Source organism: Zootoca vivipara, chromosome 3 (genome assembly GCF_963506605.1).
Source record: "Zootoca vivipara chromosome 3, rZooViv1.1, whole genome shotgun sequence".
NCBI lineage: Eukaryota > Metazoa > Chordata > Lepidosauria > Squamata > Lacertidae > Zootoca > Zootoca vivipara.
The window spans coordinates 31,888,014-31,910,508 of NC_083278.1; the positions used below are offsets into that span (position 1 = coordinate 31,888,014).

Here is a 22,495-nt window from a genome sequence, read left to right on the forward strand (position 1 = left end):
ACAGTCACCCATTTCTTGCACACTTTTGAAATAATAAAACATAGCTGCTTCAATTGAAATACCTCATAATAGAGGCCCAGCTGTGACAGGCCTCTGCCCCCCTCCATACTGTTTTCTATAGTAATTTTTCTTAGTGCATCAAGTTCTTTTCCTTTGAAAAACATATTTTTTAATTAATTTTTGCCAAGATTTAAATGTATTTGGCCAGAGATACATGGAGCGCATTAGAAAAAGATACCCCCAAAAGGCAATACCACCATCTACATTTCAGATATCCTGCGTAACACTGAGAGGTACAGTTTGGTCCATTTGCATTTCCTTTTTAATCTTTTTGATCAGGGGAGAGGAATTCAGACAATATAATTTATGTAGGCTTTCATGAGCATGCACTCATGGATATTTAAACCCTTTGTTACATATAGAGATACATGCCTGTTTTTTGCAACTCCAGTTTTTCTCTAGGATTAAAGCTAAAATACATGATCATTGATACGTATATTTATATTACTGCGTAATACAAAAACTCCTTCAAAATCAGGTCATTCCTGTGCCAAGGCCAGTAAGGATTTGTGTGAAGTGCTCAATTAAGTTAAAACTGAGTGGCACACTCAAGTTAGCCTTAGTTTCACTGAAATTGATGGCATATAATTTGTGGTGACAGGCAACGTGATCCACCACCACCCTACACCACGTTCTCTCTGTGTGTGTTAGAATCCGCAGCCATGACATTCTTGATGGCTGTAACAGAAGGCAAGCCAGCCTGATCCCTGAACCAACTTTTTGTGCTGGACAGCATGGGAAGCTCCCTGTGCCAGTCAGCTCTGGCTGTGAGACTACTGGATCCCAAGGCCACTCAGCCCTTCCCCACCCTTTCAATGACCTGTTTTGAGGCCTTCTGCTGGGCTCCTCTGGCAGGTAGAGACACTGTCAGTGGGCTTCTCACCCTAAGGCCCATGCAGAAAGGGGGGCAGCCAGGTACACTTGCCCCAGGCCTCAGAGGGCAAAGTTAGCTGCCAGGGTGGGGGGCACCTGCCAGGGACCAGCTGCTTTTTTGTTTGAGTTTTTTAAATAACTTTATTCCAACAAGACTCCTGCCCCGAACCTCAGTGGAGCTCTGCACATTTGGCAGCCAGTGGAACACTACCTCAACCAGCAGAGCTGGGCAGAGAGAGACAACTCTGCTCACTCAATCTAAATCCTCTACAGTCCAGCATTAAGGGGTAGCAGTGAATTGCTCTGTAACTTAACGATGTGTGAATAACTGCCTGGATCCAACCAAGTGTCAATATCATGTTTTCCAATACCATATAGCAATGATACCTGTAGGAAACAAAATTAAAACTCTGTAGAGAGAGGTTACACAGGAATTGGGTTTCTATCAAACTACTATATTAAAGTTGCTCGATTGCAAGTGAATTCTTTGTTCGAAATCCACTAAAGGAAAATACTGATAGGGTTTTAAGCGAAAGGGCTTTGAGGGGAATCTATTTCAGTACAGTACAGCCCAAGAAATGTTCGATCCAACTAAGCCATGTTTTAGGGCTTATGGAATGTACTACTTATTATCGTGACATGCTTTTGATGAACTCTGAGTTAAAAGCCTCTGCAAACATAAAATATAAGATATGTGTTTTCAAAAATGTAATTGATTTTTAAGTCTATATATAGTGTCAGTTCCTGTGTTTTTATTGTGGAATATATCTTTCAATGTGTTCAGAATACAAATGATCAGACTTGTTGGAAAGTACATGTGGTGGGCGTGCCTCCATGCGACTACTTTACTACTTTCTGGACACAAATAAGTAAGGAAACTGAAATCATTCACCGGTCCTAGACTCTTACACCTATTTTCTCAGGACTTAATGCTGACCTCCCGTTAAAACCTTTTTGTAATTTTCATTTTAAGGTGGCGTTGTGGTCTAAACCACTGAGCCTCTTGGGCTTGCCAATCAGAAGGTCATCAGTTCGAATCCCTGCAACGGGGTGAGCTCCCGTTGCTTGGTCCAGCTCCTGCCCACCTAGCAGTTCGAAAGCACGTCAAGTGCAAGTAGATAAATACCGGTAGGTACTGCTCCGGTGGGAAGGTAAACGGCGTTTCCATGCGCTGCTCTGGTTTGGCAGAAGCAGCTTAGTCATGCTGACCACATGACCTGGAAGCTGTCTGCGGACAAACGCCGGCTCCCTCGGCCTATAGAGCGAGATGAGCGTTGCAACCCCAGAGTCGTCCATGACTGGACCTAATAGTCATGGGTACCTTTACAGTACCTTTACCTTTAATTTTCATTTTAGCTGTAGCTAGACTGGTTCTGACACAGGGATGGAAGGATGTTTCTGTTATTAATGGGAACTGCTGGTACAGGAAAGTTTTGCTCTTAGCCGCCTCAGAAAAACCTCCCATCCTCTTAAGGTTTTGAAGGGGACTGCTAAACCAATGGCTTTGCTGCCACTTGGTGGACCTTTGTGGCGCACAGGAGCAAACAACATATGAAGCCATTTATCCCAGTGAACTATTACTTTATTTGGCAATGCCTATGACATATGACTGCTTGACTGATTGGTCCGAATCATGTCCCCCCTTTCACCTGACTGCACTTAACAAGATGACGTCCCTTCTTTTCATTTATACATAAGGCGTCTCCCTCTCTGCTTTGGACTTAACTTGGTTTTCTATGAACCATTTTTGTTTAGTATGTTCAGTGTTATTGTATTTTTATGTCTTAATAATGAAAGGTATTTAAAAATAAAGTCCCTGCAGACACAGAATAGATAATACGTTTTTTTTCCAGAATGATAAAATTTTAAGTCTTTATATGGTCTTATTTGCTGCGCTTTTACTGAGCAATATCTTTCAATAATCATAATGAACAATTTAATGTTATTAAAACATTAGATTTCATTATGAGACTGGAAGGTAAGTACAACTATATTTAATACAATGCTGCTAACATATTGTGTTAGATGAGGCTCAAATGGACACTACTACCCTGGAAGACAGGAGTGCCTGGCGTGCGCTGGTCCATGGGGTCACGAAGAGTCGGACATGACTAAACGACTAAACAACAACACCCTGTTAATGGTGGCCACTGTTTTTGCCCTAGGACTGCTTGTGGCAAATGGAACTTCTGTGATTTAGCAAGCCACCTCAAACATCCTCAGTATTACTTGAGGGAAAGTTCTAATAAAAGTGTTACCTAAATGTGGGCTTTGGAGCTTTTTGCTGCTGTAATGCAGGGACAACTAAAGTGGGGTCTTCCAGATGTTATTGGACTCCAACTCCCAACAACTTCAGCCACCAGGCCCAAAGGTCAGGGATGAGTCTACTAACATCTGGAGGAAACCATGTTGGCTACCCCTGCTATAAATGAATAAAATACGTTGTGCCCTTTGTGCTATTGCTCCTGATTTCCCTAAATCTGATAATTCAACACCAAGGAAACAATACTGTGGTGTGCAGGCCCTGTTGGCTGTGCCATCTGTAGCATAAGCTAGGGAGGTGGTGACACAATATGAGCCTTCTTGGTGGAGATGCACCAATTACAGAACTCCCTCCTGGGGAATATCAAGTCTATCATCACAGTTGATATTTTGAAGTCCGGGCATTCGGATAATTAAAGCTGCAGGGTTTGGGGGTTGTGGTTATGTGGGCCATCGCTGCTGTTACTGGATTTTATCTGGATTATTATTTGTTAATATGTAATGGCTTTGACCTTTATGTTATGCCATCCTGTGCTCCAGATTGGAGGAAAGATGGGATATAAACACAGTAAACAAATAAGCATGCAAGCAAACAAACAAACATAATGTGATATGAAACACAGGCCCGGCTCTAGGTGTAGTCCCGGCGGCGCGGGGCGCCGGGCCGGCAGGGGGGGGGGCTGCGTGGCCAGGGCGCCCGACCTGCTTGAGACAGCCCTGATGAAACACAATGCCTACTTTTCTTGGCCTCCCTAAATGTCTCCATTCATCAATGTCAAACTAACATAGCTATTTCTATTAGAAGATAGTGTAAGTATAGTATGTTGAGAAGTATAGCTAGCAAACATGACCAGGACAGTATAGGCGGCAGCCACCTCATTTACTTCAAGTTTATGAAAACAACTCTGTCTGCATACAAAAGTAAGTATTTAATCACACATAATTAGTAAGCAAAGATGTATCTTAGGAGAGGTAGCCACAAATATAATAACTAGTGATTGCTACCTTGGAAAACATGTATACCACATATGAAATTTCAGTGAATTGATGCCTACCGTATGTATAATTCCACTTTTAATCAGATTTCACTTGTCTATAGGTTTTTAATTGTTCTCTTCCATCATTTTCTTCCAGACTGCTTGGAATTGTTTTATGATGTGACAAGAACACAAGGTGGGGAGTAGAAGGGGGGGGGTGGTGGAACTGTAAGCCTGAATGTTTAAAATCTTCTCATTTTTAACTCCTAAAGAAGAGACGACTTACAGGTTTGTAATGCAAGCACAGGGATGACAAGCTTTAAAGGCATCATATGAGACAGAATGGTAATCATAGTTCTCTAGTTGGAGGGCCTGTTATTTCCACTTGTCATAAGAACTCAATGGAGATTGGCTGCCAAATTATGATAGGCACAATTCCCTTCTGTATTCACCACATTAAGCAAACAGCTTATATCTGATTTTTAAAAAACAAACAAACAATACTTGGCAATTTAGGCAAGAAAAGTTTTGAAATTCAGTGCTGTGGCAGGAGGAGGGAGCCAATAGGTGAATAAATGAGAGAGAGAAAATATTTATTTCTCTCCCAAAACTTCACCCATCATCTCTTTTATTGTTTTAAATCATGCAGATTGTGGTTGATTGTTCCTGCAGACCAAAACATCTGGAGGATACAAGGTTGGGGGTCTTAAGACAATTCTTCTCAGATCCATGCTGTTCTGTAAGATCACAGCTTTAGAGTGAGCATGCATCTTGAATTGATATAAAACTGGTGATGGGTAACTGGAGTTTTAGGATTAGGTGGAGGGATCTCTTCATCACAGTAGAGTTTTTGTGCAACTCCCATTCTTTTAAATGGATCTTAGGGCCAAAGTTTCTTTGAGAATTCAGTGATGGGAATTCCCATCTTCCTTCTTTCTCACAAAGTAGCAGTGTATGTTTGCAGGAGAAGTTGGTCCATGTGGTCAGAGTATGTGTGCTGGATTCTACCCTTTGTACCACAATGCAAGCAAAATTCAAATATTCCCCCAAAGCTGGATTCAGCCACGGAAGGAAAAGCCTACAGGTCCATATTCATGGAGCTCACACATAACATCTAGTTTGGTCCTAAAGATGCAGGAACTTCCCAGCGAGTTGTGCCCATAACAAAATCTCAAGTAGCCTCTCTTTGCTAGGCTCTATGCTAGCACCAATATCTGCAATATACTCTAGAAATATTATCTGGGTGAATTAATCATTCCTGGAATCTTTGCACCAAGGAACAAACATGTCCATTCATACTAACAGCATCATATTTAATGTCCAGTTTGTTTTAATAATATACTGTACCTTTTCAAAATATGTTGGTTTTTCTTTGCACAAACTGGCAACAAGAGATAATAATATAGCATTAAACAGACTGATGAAACTGGAATCTTAATTATCCCCCCTCTCTCTTAAACTCACTGTTTCTCTTCTATTGTGTTGAGATGAATGACGGGAGTAACAGAAAGACAGAAGCAAACCAGGATTTCTGAAAGCAGTGTCAGAAATAATTGAGTGGAACTGCTACAACATGCCAGGCCTGGGACACAACAATACAGGAGAGTGATTGGAATCACTGAATGCAGGCACTGTGCCTGCTTCAAGAAATGTTGCCTTCATTTATACCTGATCATCTTAAGGCAGAAATGGGAAACCTCTGACCCTCCAGATGTTCCATCATCCCTGACGGTAGCATTGGCAGCAGGAACACCTAGAGGGCCAGGGAAAGCAAAATAAAGGACATCTGCAACCAGCAGCCCTTTTGCTGACACCACCTTTCAGGGGAGCAAAACAAAAATCACAGCAATCACATCAGACTGGATGAGGAAGCCAGCTGCCACGAAGACTGAAAATATCTAGCTGCTAAGCATATGCCTGGAAGCCTATCTCAGGAGTGTGTGTGTGTGTGTGTGTGTGTGTGTGTGAATTCCCTGTGGCCATTGCTGCAGAGCTGGTCAAAGAGCAATATAGGCAGGCGGACTGGGCAGTATTTGAGAGTTATAAAAGCCCGGGAGCCAATGTTACCACCTGACTAGCGTGGAGGACTCCCTGGTCCTGAATGGGGTAACTGTGCCCCTGAAGGACCAGGTGCGCAGCCTGGGAGTCATTTTGGACTCACAGCTGTCCATGGAGGCGCAGGTCAATTCTGTGTCCAGGGCAGCTGTTTATCAGCTCCATCTGGTACGCAGGCTGAGACCCTACCTGCCCGCGGACTGTCTCACCAGAGTAGTGCATGCTCTGGTTATCTCCCGCTTGGACTACTGTAATGCGCTCTACGTGGGGCTACCTTTGAAGGTGACCCGGAAAGTGCAATTAATCCAGAATGCGGCAGCTAGACTGGTGACTGGGAGTGGCCGTCGAGACCACATAACACCGGTCCTGAAAGACCTACATTGGCTCCCAGTACGTTTCCGAGCACAATTCAAAGTGTTGGTGCTGACCTTTAAAGCCCTAAACGGCCTTGGTCCAGTATACCTGAAGGAGCGTCTCCTCCCCCATCGTTCTGCCCGGACACTGAGATCCAGCGCCAAGGGCCTTCTGGCGGTTCCCTCACTACGAGAAGCCAAGTTACAGGGAACCAGGCAGAGGACCTTCTCGGTAGTGGCGCCCACCCTGTGGAATGCCCTCCCACCAGAGGTCAAAGAGAATAACAATTACCAGACCTTTAGAAGGCATCTTAAGGCAGCCCTGTTTAGGGAAGCTTTTAATGTTTGATTGATTTCTGTATTTTAATATTTTGTTGGAAGCCGCCCAGAGTGGCTGGGGGAACCCGGCCAGATGGGCGGGGTATAAATAATAAATTATTATTATTATTATTAAAAGCAGGAATACCTGTTGAACTGGGGACAGCACTCTGAACGACATTTGCTCCCCAGGATCTCCCTTAGCTGCCACAAGCATCAGGGCTGAGGAGAGGATTTCATCTGTCACTGGACACCCAGTGGTCATCCATTAGCTGCTATCCATCTAATAACTGGGAATCATGGCTAGTCCATTTCCCAGAGCAGCAATGACAGTAGTATTGTCAGCAAAAATACGGTACTTGGTCGACTGGGTTGACAAGTTAGAAGAACATCTGGCCCCTAGGACAAACCACCTTTCAGGGGAGCAGAGCCAAGGCCCCTATGATATCAATGATAATGCTTAATATTCCAGGTCTCTTATTGTCAGGGCAATATAACATGCTTATAAATCCGATTGTGAACTGCTTTGAGAGCCATTGTAACTGAAAACTGGCACGCAAGTATTGCAAAGCAAACAAATATCTGATCATTGGCCATACTAGCTGGGGCTTATGGAAGCCAAGAGATGTCTAACAACTCCTAGAAGGCCAGGGGCTCCCCACCCCTGTCTTAAGAAGGAGGGAAAGGCAAAGGGTGTGATTCATCAACCAGATGATAATTACGATGCAGTCCAAGTTTCAATATGTTGTCAACTCAGTTCCAAGTTCTCTTTCATGTAACACAAATTCCAGGAACATGCAAAGCAATCATGTTATACACCATACCCAGTTATAAAAGATTCACATGGATCTTTAATCACTGCAGAGAAGCATTTTTAAGTTGCAATGATGCACATTATCTCCGTAAAATATGTTGATGTCTAGACTTAAGGGTGATTCCACCCATACCCCTGGTAATGTTCTTTCTCCTCAAAAAGTATAACATTATAAATATTTGTTTTCTACAATGTTAGATCACCATAACGATTTAAATACTCAGCAAATGACATATTACAATGATTTTGTCTACAGTCAATATGGCTAAAAATCAAGAGTTGGGTACAGTACCTTGGCTTTGTCTCTCATAGAACCCTTCCCCAGGATTGACATTTTTGCACCTGTTTCCTCTTGTAACCTTTTCAAGGAATTTCCTCTTGGTCCAAGCAATTTGCCCACAAAATTAAACTAAAAAATAAAACAGAATGGGGAGGGATGGAAGTTAGAAAATGTTGGTTTCTGGAAGTGCAGTACATAATGAGAAGCAATATATTGTAGATGGCATACTACGGTATTGAGAATAGAACAGCACCCTCAGTTTGCAAAGGATTTGCAGTTCCATGGATGTGCAAAGTGGCAGGAAGGATCAAATTGTTTCCTTCCCAAGTCTGTTTTTTCCTCTTCAACTCCATATTCCAACTGCATTTCTCTACTTGATCACCAAAACCATTGCAGAACCATGATAGGGGCAAAAGCAGTGTTGAGGATTTCAGGGAATGTAAGAAAATGTCAGGGACTGGCTGGATGAAGAGGAGTGGTGGGAGGCACCAGCTGGGAAACCCCAGGGAACCCCCAGGAGAAGAATGCTCTATTTTTCATCTTCCAGAATATCTTCTAAACTGGTCTCATAAATTTGCTGAGTAGATATTGGCTTGTACAAGGGGAAGAACAAAATTAGATAGTTCACCAGTACAAAATGATTATCATCCTAGATCTATGGTCAAAGAGCTGCTAAATCAGTCACTTTACTATTTTTGTAAAAATATTATGGTAAATGCATTGCTGTTATAAATGTAATCCCTTTAATCCTACAAAAGCTAGAAGCTTGTATTTAGGAACACAGGAAGTTTCCTTCAAGTCAGTACAGCATTGAAGCTGAGATCTTCTGCAATCAAAGCATGTGCTCCATCACTGAGCCACAACACTTCTCCTGAAGAGACTGGTGCAATATTTGACTATTTGACTATATAAACCACCAAGTGTTCTAGAGACAAACACAGACGCAGAAAGCCCATATGCTGGCCCAGTTCCATCAAACAGATGGCCAATGACTCTAAGCAAACATCTTTCAGAGTGCAAGACCATACAGATATAACAAGCCATTCCCTCTGTTTTCAGTCTAGTAATTTTCCATCAGAATTTGGTAACATGTGGCATGTAAATAAAGGAATTTAAAGAAATGTAATATTTTTTCTGATTAAGTAATAATAATTGTGCTCCATTTCCAGTGCAGGGGAATATAATGAAGGCCTCCGGTGGGGGGTATGACTGCAATGTCTTTTCCTCTCTTACATATACAGTCAAATCTTGGGTTAAGTACGCTTCAGGTTGAGTACTTTCAAGTTAAGTAGTCCGTGGACCCGTCTGGAATGGATTAATCCACTTTCCATTACTTTCAATGGGAAAGTTCGCTTCAGGTTAAGTACACTTCAGGTTAAGTACAGACTTCCAGAACCAATTACAGTCATACCTCGGGTTAAGTACGCTTCAGGTTGAGTACTTTCCATTTACTCTGTGGACCCGTCTGGAACAGATTAATCCACTTTCCATTACTTTCAATGAGAAAGTTCGCTTCAGGTTAAGTACAGACTTCCAGAACCAATTAAGTACTTAACCTGACATACCACTGTATTTATTATCCTCTAAGCTTTAAAAAACAACAACAGTGTTGCATTGTATAATTTGTGTCTGTGTTTTTATCTAGGCAGATTGTAATCAGCTTTTGAAAAGCAACCAATTATGTGGCTGAGTGCATCTCTCAGGAGAGACACTCCACATCTATATGGAAACTTAGGTCCTCCTCCTGGTAGATGCCATTATTGCATCACTTAAAAGTGGCATTTTGAGCAGGACCTCCCCAGCATATCTCAAATATAGAAGGAGAAGATGCTTCATGTGATATTCTGGACCCAAACCATTTGCTTACAGAATGGACTTACTGAATAGAATACTGATGGTAGAGTGTCCCAACCTAGCTGATTAAAAAAAGAAAGATTGGCACATATTCACATAAGTTACATTTCCAAGAGGCCAAACTGTTTTTTGCTGCTAAAGCTGAGCTGGGTTTTCACGAGTTTCCATTTTCACATCAGAACTTGCCCTTTGGCATTGTAGAACCTTTTGTACAATCAGTGAGCAAATGATGCAAAGGGGAAAGAAAAGGGGGGAAGCAGCACATTGAGAAGCTGTTTATGCAAATATCATTCAGTCTCTAAACTAGTTTCAAAGGTCTAAGCCCAGGGATTCTCCAGATATTACACAGCTCTTTTGAAAACATAACCAGCAGCTTCCAAGCCCTGTGCAGATACATTTGTTTTACATACATACAAAAAAGGAAAGTGAAACTGTTTTGTGTACTTTTCATTCAGTCGCACTTTTCCATATGTAAATTCCTACTAACTTTTATCCAGTAATATTTCAATATAATTTATATACAGAAATGTACTCCATGTTTAGCAAATATACTAGAAAATTATTATGTGAATTCAGACATCAATCACATTGCCATATTGGAGATTGATTCCCCAATGAAAGAAAACAGCACCATTCTATTTTAAGTCAAAGGAGATTGTTATGCTGCAAGGTCTATCAATGGTTTCATGAAACGTTCTTAATTACACAATCAGTCTGTATTATGTATTATATATAACCTGGCCAACATCCAAGTTGGAGGAGACTTAATTATTTCAGAAATTGTATATCAAAATCTAATTAAAGGATGCATTATAATTCACTGGAATTTTGATTTCATCATTAATAGCAATTATAATTAAGGCAGCACTTACATAGTAATTTGCATGTTCATAACATAGTGCAAACATTAATTTTCTTATTCAAGTCATGTTCATATTCAAAGGAAAGTAGTTATTTTAATGTGACTGATGTGCCCATACTCATTAACATAGCTTTAAAGAGACAGCATTTATTTAAAAGCAGTTCTGTTTAATCTCAAGGCAATGTGCAAAGTTGCATTTGCATGCCAAGGTCCCGTGACCCCGTGGTTCTCTAGTGGATAAATAAAGCACACAACAAGCTGATTTTCGATAATGTTGCAGGGAAATGACCAGAAAATGGGCAAAGTTTGTTCAAATATATCCCACTTTCTGCTCAAAAGTATCCTGCTCCATCTCCAGATTTGCTCTGGAGAGTTGGGGGATGCCCAGGACACATTCATAAACTGAAGCGTTCATAAACTGAAGCGAACTTTCCCATTGAAAGTAATGGAAAATGAATTAATCCATTCCAGATGGGTCCGCGGTGTTTATAAACCGAAAATTCATAAACTGAGGTGTTCATAAACCGAGGTTCCACTGTATACAGCTAGTGACACTTGCTTTAAAGAAATAGTAAGGCGTGTTCATATATGTAGCATAGCTTCCTTCTTCCTTTTTGTTCAATGGGACTGGAATCTTATTTTATACTATACTTAAGAATTTCATGTCATATGCAAGTCTTCATTCATATTTGTGCATGCAAATGAATAGTGCATCAGTGTTACACTAGCTTATGCAATATCATCTTAGTAACCTGGAACAGAAGTAGTTTCTTTGCCATTTTCCTCAACATTCCCTGGTGTTTTTGTTTCTGTTTTTTAAAAAAGTTTTGCATTAAAAGCTTGCATTGATAAATTAAATAAAAGAATCACAAAGCGGTTTACAATACAAAAGCACAGAAACACAAAACATAGTAACACACACACACACACACACACACACACACACACACACAGGCCACATATTGTTTAATTAACCGAAGGCCCAGGAGAAGGCTTGAATATGTCCTCAAGCAGTGATAATGCTTGCTTTCCTTTATGGAAAGATGGAGAGGTAGGGGTGGGGTAGAAACATCTGTTTTTTCTATGGCAGGCTTGTAGCTTGTTGCACAAAGGTAAGATATGCTCCTTTTTCTGCCCATTTTTTTATTCTGGTCCTGCTCACCATTGCTGTGTAGCTTGCAGGAGGTTGCCAGTGAGGGAATGTGGTTTATCCCCTGTAAACTACTGAGCACTCAAAATGTAGTGGGATAACTTTTTTTTTAATGCCCTCATTGCCATCCTTGTAGTGAACTAGGGTTTACAGTGGTACCTCTGCTTAAGAACTTAATTCATTCCGGAGGTCCGTTCTTATCCTGAAACTGTTCTTAACCTGAAGCACCACTTTAGCTAATGGGGCCTCCTGCTGCCGTTGCTCTGCCGGAGCACAATTTCTGTTCTCATCCTGAAGCAAATTTCTTAACCCGAGGTACTATTTCTGGGTTAGTGGAGTCTGTAATCTGAAGCGTTTGTAACCTGAAGCGTTTGTAACCCGAGGTACCACTGTACACCTTTCTTTGTGGGCTTCCTGTAAAAGCCACTCGGAATGTGTGAAACTTCCCTTTTCACACTCCTGCAAATAAATTTTATCTTACCTAATGGTTTTAGCATCCTTTAAAATTCCTCAGATGTTTCGCCCCAGTATGAACCACCAAATTAATCTCAGATTTCACCCAAGACAGAATTCAGTAGCAACAACTGAGATAAGAATATCTTCCCATAGAAATTTCACTGGTATTATTAAAACCTGTTTCAGTGCCTGCTGAAATTCAGCAGGTGCTTTACCCAAAGCGAAACCCTCAGATTTACCCCAAATTCTGAGTCAATTATAGTTAAACATATACAACAACGATTCTGAAAGTCCCAAAGGGAATTTTTTAAAATAATAATAATAATAATTCAGCCTAATAATGAAAAATACCATAGCAGAATAAGTAGTTTTGTAATAAAACCAGTTTCCTGAACTCACAGAAATCCCTGCACTGAGCAGTACTAACAGCCACATCTCAAATTCACTTACACAAGAATTAACATCATATTGATTTACATGGGACTTACTTCCACTTAAGTATGTTCAGGATTGCATCTTATTGAGACAGGTGAATTATTATTTCCTTGGTACTATTTCCTGATGGTCAGGGACCCCTCGGCTCCCATCTGAAAGCAGCAATTTGTTCACTTTCATATTTCATAATTTCAAGTTTATAACACAGTTCAAAGGTTTTGCCTTTCCGGAAAAAAGTGCTTATATGCATTCCTGTCTGCTTACTCCCAAACATGAAAACCTCCACACTAAGATCCTAGCCTGTGATCGGTGAAAGGACTGCTGCCAAACCTTGAGCTAAGACATAGTTGCCTTTACAGCAATCTCTGCTTACTTTCTGACATGATGCGCCTTTTAATCTGCCATCTGGTTCTATAGCAGCCAAATTATTATTATTTTCTTGCAGGAAATCAGTGTGTTGTGAGCATTCCATATGGAGCCTTCAAATGATCAAACTTGTCATTTTATACCTTCAGCCTAAGTAACCAATCCCTGGAATGGTACTTTACATTCAGCTGACTTCAGGGGACACGGCTACCACAAAATAATTGTCTTTGTAAAAAAAATGGCAACATGCACATTTGGTTTCCTTTGTGAAGCAAACTGGGATTCAGAGGGAGAAAATGTCACCAAGTAGCCCTTATGCTGATTCTGTTGCAACAGTAGCTTCTTTAGGGCTTATTCACATCAAGCACAGGGCTGTGGATTAAATTGTGCTTAAATTTAAGACCCATTCATTCATATCCCAAAAGCTAATTTATGAGCGGCTGCTCTGTATTGCAGTTCCATAAAGCTAAGGGCTGTGCATGTGGATGATGCAACCATGTGCTCCACATGCTCTGTCCTAGGTGCTGAACAGCTTCCACACAGCTGCAGGTGCACAAGAAGGGGACTGGAATAAATGTTCTGTGCATGGTGAAATGTTCCTTTGATCAGAATAAAGGTTTTTACGAATCCCAGAAGCCAACATCATTGTTTATTGCATTCTATACATATCTCTGATTTACACTGAACTGACTCCTGGAGCTTGTCCACATCTGAGCATTATTTAGCGATTATTCCACTCCCCCCCCCATTCGAATTGGACCAGAGTAGTGCACACCTGTGCATATGAATTTGCACATGTGGATTCCATTTAATAATATACCTTCATGTCATTATTATCCACTTTACCTCCCTGGCTCTTTAGAGCCTATCGACTTCCTTCCCTCCTGCTTCATGGCTTTCAAAATTAACCTTTATATCATTGCATTTTGTATGTTTTCCAATTCTAATTACACTCATTACAAAATAGTTCAAAATTTAAATAAATATAGAAAGGTAGAAAACTTCTCATTACAAGTCTTCTGATAACCCTGCTAGCGATGTTAATTGCTTACAATAATCTTTCAGATATCGTATAAATTTACTCCAGTCCTTTTGGAATACTTGATCATGCTGGTTTCCGATTTTTCCTGTCAGCTTCGCCAGTTCTGCAAAGTCCATCATCTTCATCTGCCACTCTTCTTTCATTGGTCCTTCTTATTGGCCTTTTCCATTCAAACCAGAAGGGACCCTCTTTTGTGCTTCACCTCATCCTCTTATTTGTTGATCCTATTAAGCTAATTGAGGGACGCAGGTGGCCTAGGGCTTGCCAATCAGAAGGTCGAATCCCCGCGACGGGGTGAGCTCCCGTTGCTTGGTCCCAGCTCCTACCAACCTAGCAGTTCGAAAGCACATCAAAGTACAAGTAGATAAATAGGTACCACTCCAAGCGGGAAGGTAAACGGCGTTTCCGTGTACTGCTCTGGTTCACCAGAAGCGGCTTTGTCATGCTGGCCACATGACTTGGAAGCTGTACGCCGGCTCCCTTGGCCAATAACGTGAGATGAGCGCTGCAACCCCAGAGTCGGTCATGACTGGACCTAATGGTCAGGGGTCCCTTTACCTTTATTAAGCTAATTAATAGGGTATGCAGTTGCCTAGCTTTGTGAAGATCTGAGGGGTGATGTCATTTGTTGTCAGCATCCATCTGTCTCAAGAGACAGTGGAGTGAGCTTCTGGGGGTGAAGTCAAACCAATGGAGAGTTGTGGCTGCAGAGGCTGGTAAAACTTAATTGCTGCTTCCTGTGTTGTTTTTGCTGCATCAGCAACACCAAAGTGACCTCTCTGGGGCACAAGCCTGGGCAGTGTGTATGGAAGTTCTAGGTTGTCCAGACGACAAGACCCACCCCCTGGGCCTCACTGCTGTTCTCCAAAGGAGAGCAGAGCAATATATTTGGCACCAGATTGGCTATAGGAGCTATTGGGAATTGACAGAAGGAGGCGTACAAGATGCTATCCAATCGTCTTAGGGACTCCACTTCAGATTTGTGTAGGGTTTATTCTTTTGCCTTTTCTTCTCCTGAAGATCTCCTGCGAGGCAGCAGGTACTCTGGAGCCTTTCCCATGAATGAGTATAGCTCCAAGGCAGAGGAGGTTTAGGATCAGAGATTTCCTTCTCCTAGATGGGGTAACTTGCCAGTTTGACAAGCCCCATCTGCCCTCATTTCCCTCTACAGCATTTACGGTAACCATCTTCTTGACCATTGGCCTCATTTGCTCAATCTTCTGCCTTCGCATGCAGGGGAAGTGCCTAACGCAACAAGGGTTTGAGGGTTGATGTCATGTGGACGATGCATATTAAATGGAAGCACAAACTGCTGCAAACACACAGTAAATGCTGGTGTGGACAAGCGTAATAATACAACTCTACAATATCTCTTTTGCATGCAATGTATTGTTCTGTTCAGTCTCCTTCAAACGAAGTCACATTCACAACCGTCTCATATTTTCATTACTAGGCTCAGACAAAACCCAGCCTTTATAAAGCAGACTGTTTTACTTAAATGTCACACAACATAAATTTATTCCAAGCTTCATTTGAAGCATTTAAATGCACAAGCATTTGTCTCAGATAATAACTTTAATAATCTTCCTCATGTCTTTTCTTATGAAGCATAATTACATCCCTTACTTTGCTAGTATTTTTGCTTATGCGACTGAAATGATATATGCAAGAGCAAGCTTCAAAGGAACATTTGTCACATAGCTATGCAGAACATAATGGCTTCCCATTCATTTTTATACCAATTTCAAGACTCGAAAGATGACCCTGACCTCTAATCGTTAGATTTTTAAGGGATGTCCCTCTCTGTTTTGAAGGTTTTGTATGTTTAAGAAACCCATGCTGGTCTGTTTGACTATAAACGGAAGTCTGGAGTAGGGGTGGTATTGAAATTTGTTAAAAGCCAGCCAAAGAGTGAGTGTTACCAAAGCTCAAGCACAATTCAAAGTGTTGGTACTGATCTTTACAGTCCTAAGCAGTCTCTGCCCTGTATACCTGCAGGAGCGTCTTCACCTCCATCGTTCAGCCCAGACACTGAGGTCCAGCTCCAAGGGCCTTCTGGCAGTTCCCTCACTACGAGAAGTGAAGTTACAGGGGACCAGACAGAGGGCCTTTTTGGCAGTAGCACCCTCCCTGTGGAATGCCCTCTCATCAGATGTCAAGGAGATAAGTAACTATACAACTTCTGGAAGACACCTGAAGGTAGCCCTGTATCAGAAGGATTTTAATGCCTAATATTTTATTATGTTTTTATATGTGTTGGGGCAACCCAGTCAGATGTATTAATTATTATTATTATTATTAAGAAGGAATCTGGCATACAAGCAAGAGCTCACAACCAGTTGTTGATAGTAATCTTTTGATAACATTTTCATTTTTCATTGCTGTTCTTGATCTCCAAGCTAGCTTGTAACACTGCTTGGCTTGCTGTCATTGTTTTTTCTTCTTGGAACTGTCTGTGCACCCTGCATTGCCATTACACACCTTTTTTAAAAAAAATAAAATAAAATATGCAGATTCTCTCCACTCTTGTGCAATCATCAGCATTTATTGCCAAAAGCAGAAAATAGAGGGATAAATAAATCTTTATCTGCACTTAGGAAACATGTAAAAGACCTTTTTTGTATTTGCTTCTGGCCAAAATTTGTATGACATTTTTACAGTGATTTTTAAAACTGCTGTAATGACATTGTTTTAAATTGCTCTTAGGTATTATTATTATTGTGTGTCATCCTGTGCTCCCTTCGGAAGGAAGGGTACATTATAAATTTGAATAATGAATAGCTAAGTTGATAAATGTTTTGGGGGAAGTGTCTTTATTGTAGGATTTTCCTCTATGAAAGAAAAATATAATCTTGAGTAACTGGGTGAGAAAAATACAACAGATACAGGATTAAATGTCTATCTCTGGACAGGAGGAGTGGTTTAGAAACTTTAAGTGAAAAGGCAAACCTGAGGGACAATTAATGTTGTTTCTTTAGATGATGTGTGCCCAAATCAGTCACAACATTGTTTAGCTAGAGATCAACATTTTCAGCTGCACAGGCTGAAAATCAACAGCAGGGTCGAGCTTAGAGTCAATATACCCACTATGGGCCAAGCCTATACAGTACTGCTAAAGCAAACTAAGTATCAGCACAAACCAGGTCAAAGTAAACAAAACAAAAAATGAAGCTGCCTCAAAGCTCCAGAAGGCAGGGCCTAGGTGCCACCTCATAGCAGGCTAACGGCCATCTGATACGCAAAATTGAGATTGCTGCTCTCTGATCTCTCCTAAGCAAATGTGGCACAGTGCTCTAAATCAGAAGATTCCATACAGCAGCTCCACGAGGTGGCATTCACAAGAACATCTGTGGATATAGCACATGCCACTTTAATCTGCAAAGCTGTTTTAGTTACTGTCCACCATTTATTTGTGTAAGCAACCCTTTTACCTGCTATTATTTTGATATTTGTGTTTTTCTTAATTTCTCCCCCATTAAGCAAGAATGTATTGGTACTGATAAATAACTAATTGCCCTCCAGATCCCCTAAAACTGCACTTCCATGAATAGTCTACATATGTAACTTGTGTATTCACCTGCACATAAGCTGATGCCTTAACAAGGGGTTCACAGAATCAACTTTTTGGCTGCACTTCATTGAGAGATCACTAACCCTGGGGCTCTCTCCCATGCTTTTTAATGTCTGGAATGTGATTCTTTCCTCTCTGGGCCAGGATCAAGGACAGAAAATGCCTCCAGTGGGGAAAGTTAGTTCTGTGCTCCCCTCTCACTGATCTGGGCTTCATGGATGGGTGGACAGATGAGATGGTGCTAGTAGTGACTAGGGATCATCCGCAGCAGCTGCAGAATAACCCCATTGACACATCCATCTGTGCCATGCATTTCAGGCAGGGAGTAAACAACTGACTCTCCAATTTTGCTTCTTCCCTTTGGAATGTTTCTCCCTGGTCCACCAAGCTTTGGCAAAGAGCAGCAGCAGCAGCAGCAGCAGCAGCAGCAGCAGCAGGGGACGGCTCCTGATCATTGTTTCCTCTGTTACAAGCAGGCTAGCGTTACAAGGTCAAGGTGTTCCCATTCACTGCCTCCTACACTGACCTTTAGGTTTCATCTGATTCTCTGATATCCAGTCCCACAGCAAAACAACATCAACAAGAACAAGTTGCACATATACCGTATTCCAGATCATTAAGGCCCTGAGTATTCTTTAGTACAGGAGAATATGCTTGCTGGTTTTATGGTATCCTAATTTGAGAAAAAAACAGAGATCCAACCTGAAATGAAAAAAAATGCATACAGAGGTGGGGCGTGTATGTGTGTGTGTGTGCTGGGGGAATCAATGAAGTCTTTAACAAAGGGCAAATCCTTGTTCTGTACTGAAAATGTACTCAGTCCACTTAATTAGGGGTGAATGAAACACTACTGTGAACCATTGCTTGCATAAGAACCTGGTGGATCAGGCCACTAGCCCATCTAGTGCAGCATTCTGTTCTCACAGTGGCTACACAAGGGCCTATGGAACACAAGTATTTTGTGGACATCTTGCGAGAAGCTAGGAATATCCACAGTGTTGCAGATTTCCAACATATCTTCTTTGAGTTATGTAAACAGGCAGCAGAGCACTTACTTTCCCATGCATTTCCTTTTTATGAAGGCAGCGTTTGACAGGTGAGCTATGATGAGCTTTGGGTGGATTTTGCAAGGTATGCAGCAATGCGGCACTTGTGGCAGAAAATATATATAAGGAACTCCCCAGTCCTCCCTCCAGTGGAGATTTCACTACCGGATGCTAAGCAACAAAAATAAGAAAGCTAGGCCTGGCCAAATGATGCAGTTATGGACCTCAGCAGGAGGCACAGAACAAAGGAGAGAAAAGAGTAGTTGCTTCTTTTGGCTATCCTCTCTTTATGAGCTTTATGTTTCCTATATTTCATTCATTGATATTCAGATGTTTTATATATACATACATAAACCCACATTTTTTTAAAGATAGAAAGAGCCTGGAAACCTCACATTTTTCTTCCTAAATAATTTTTGTGTGTGTGTGTACTGTAATTGAATTAATCTGGGTTGCCCCCCAGATTTCTTACAGCCCTCCCAACAAATCTGCATTCATTCCCACAACTGAATTGAAATAAATGATTCATTATGGAAATGGCTTTTCCCAGCTAGAAACACTATTTACCATGTTTCATTATTATTCTGCCATTAAGGAAGCATCATGCACACTCAGAACAAAACTCATTCAGTAAAAGGTTAGAGAGGGGAATAATGCATGCTTTTTTGAAGGCATAGCTATTTAATAGACTTCTTGGCCATTTTTCTTATCATTATAAGCTTTGGGGACACAGTCATCTGCTTCAGGCTTGAGCTAGCTGGGGAATGCCTTAGTGATCACTTTTTTCTGGGCAGTAGTCCTACTCTGATGAATAACTGATTATTGCACTAAAAACAGCCTAATTTGTTCCCATATAATATTACACAGGGGAGAGGGAAGCTCTGAGGGGTAGAAGCAAAGAAATAATGGCAGGTTCATGATTGTGTGCAGCTAGAGATTCACAAGAAGAATGCAAGAAAAATTATATGACAACAATTTTGTCATAAACACAATGGAACTGCTGTAACCATTCTTCATTTGCATAATTATAGTTGCCTATATATTCTGAAAAGATGTATGTCGTGGGAGGAGTGAAATCCATATACAATGACACTGATGAAAATTTCAAATTGATGAAAGTACATACATACATACACACACACATGCATACATACTTACACATACATACATACATAATTTTATTAGTATGTCTCCTTTCAAACCATGCTCAAGGCAACTTACAAGATGGAAAAACACATTACTACAACATAACAAAAGTTCAGCCTAACCTTACTAGAAATCATTCAGTAATTTATATTAAGCTTAGGCTTAATGTAACTTTCACCAGCTTGAAAATTAGTCAGATATTGGCATGGCAGAGTTGGTCAGGGATAGGAAGAAAGGGAGTTGCCTTATACTGAGTCAGAAAATTGATCCATCTAGGTCAGTACTGTGTACAATGACAGGCGGTGACTCTCTTGGGTTACAATCAGGAGCATTTTCCAACCCTACCTGGAGACACCATGGATTGAACCTGTGACCTTCTACATCAGGCATCCCCAAACTCTGGCCCTCCAGATGTTTTGAACTACAATTCCCATCAACCCTGACCACTGGTTCTGTTTGCTAGGGATCATGGGAGTTGTAGGCCAAAACTTCTGGAGGGCCGCAGTTTGGGGGATGCCTGTTCTACATGAAAGGCAGTTCCTCTATCATTCAGCTGTGTTCCTTCCCCTTTCATATTTTTGGAGGTGGAGTGCAGGCATGTGACTTGTGGGGAGGGTGAACAGCTCATTAGAACTTCTAGCAGCTTATTTTGGCTGGAGGCTACCATTTTGTTTTTCCTGAATGACCCTAGGGAAGAAATTGCATTGTCAGAAATTTCCCCCTAGTCTGGAAGCAGGGCCGTCTTAAGCATACCCGGCGCCCTGGTGCGAATATCACTCCGGTGCCCCCCCCCATTTCCCAGAGTTGACCCCCCCAACTGGCGGTGGGAGCTGTGTGGGGCTCGGCAGGGATGTCTTTGTCGCCTTGCGCTGCCACCGCAGCACCGCTGGCCGAGCTGCTGGATGAGGCGCTAGGGCGCCCGACGGCTCGGCGGTGCCCGTGGCCTTGCTGCCGGCGCGGGGCGTCTCGCTCGTGGTGCTCTACTGTGGCGCCGGCCAGCAGCGCAGCTGGAGCCGCCGTTGCGGCAGGAGCCAGAGCCGAAGCTGCGCCGGGCATGCAGCTGGCTGCTAGCCTGGCCACCTTCTACATGTGCTTCCAGCCGGCCCGAGGCAAAGCCGGAGCCGGAGCGGCACTGGAGCAGCGGCAGCGGCAGCAGTGCCTGGAGGTCAGCAGCGCTGGCAAGAAGCCTCACGGGCCATGCTGTAGCTGGCGCTCCCCTTTGCCGACAACCGCCGGAAGTTGGGCACTGCAGAGCGGAACAGGGTCCTAGTGCCCCTGCTCCACTTGCTTTGCTCCCTGCTCTCCCGAGCGGAGCGGCTGACAGAGGGAAAAGGGAGGCCTCCACGCAGCTCCCCCACTTGCTGGGGCGCCCCTCAGCACACCTCAGCGCCCTGGCGCCCCGCGCCACTAGAATCAAAGGGCGAGCCGGCCCTGTCTGGAAGATAAAAGGGTAGCTGCAAAGAGCTCTACCAGAGCCTCTTCCAATGCCCCTGGCTACTGAAAATGGTCAAAATGTACCTTAAATTGGGCTACAATATTGGCCCAGCCCTATAATCCTTCATTGTAAAAAAAAGGTAATCATTTATGTTGGAATTCAAAACCATTAATATTAAGCAGGTACCTTCACTATATTGCATTTTGCACCTGCTAAAACTTTGTTTCAGCAAGCCTACCAAGGCATGTAATTTTAGCATATAATTTAATTACTTATGATTGTTTTAAATTGCTAGTTTTGTTTATATTTAGTGTTAACTTTTTATGTTTGCCTTAATATATATTTTAATGAATATTTTAGATTGCTCTTTGTAAACTGCTTAGAGGTCTTCTGACAAGTAATACATAAATCTTGTTAAATAAAAGGAATAAAACTATTTTCCTGATTAACAGTTTGCTGTTGATGATGTTAATTAACCACTTAAAATGCTAATCAGCACTGTACAAAGAATAGAGCAGGCAGGTCCACCAGAATGGATTACAGTGTAATAGACACAACATCAGGAAGAAACAACAGTAGAGGTGAAAGGAAAACAAGCAAATTCATATTTCCAGAATGCTCATTTTTTAAAAAAAAAAACGACCAAGAGGATTAGACAAGTTCATGGAGGATAGTTCTATCTAGAGCTGAGCTGCAATTTTTCTGAATACAGTTTCTCATTATTTATCACCTCCTTAGAAAAAGAAGGCAATTCAAGACTTTGCTTAAAATATATTCTCATTTTCTTCTTCTTCTTCTTATTTTAGTGGGGAGGAGAGACGGCCACCATTTCCACACATACACACAATCCCAGAATGATGCTAGGAGCAGGGCATTGTGGTTGATGCAAAATAGTGCCTGGGCTGCCAACACAGGAGCTGATGTTGCCACTTGCAATGGCAGCACTGGGAAATAAAAAAACAAAAAAAACTTGGGAAGGCGAAAGGAAACAAGGTGTGCTACTGCCATGGATAATGGTGAACTCTGCACCCAAGAAATGGTTAGAGAATTTCTCCTCTCTCTGGAGAAATTCACTGAAATTTACTACTTTCTCAGCCTACATATACGGCGGATGATTTCTAGAGGCCATTCGCATACAAC

General features: G+C 41.9%; 1 protein-coding gene across 2 annotated transcripts in view; it reads right to left on the reverse strand.

Moving 5' to 3' along the window:
• The window catches only part of KHDRBS2 (KH RNA binding domain containing, signal transduction associated 2), a 309,633-nt gene that overhangs the window by 175,321 nt on the left and 111,817 nt on the right, over positions 1-22,495 (reverse strand). For both annotated transcript variants that reach the window (XM_035110689.2, XM_035110690.2), the window contains exon 3: positions 8,005-8,121. In XM_035110689.2, the coding sequence (XP_034966580.1) occupies positions 8,005-8,121 (117 nt within the window). The remainder of the gene's footprint in view (positions 1-8,004; positions 8,122-22,495) is intronic.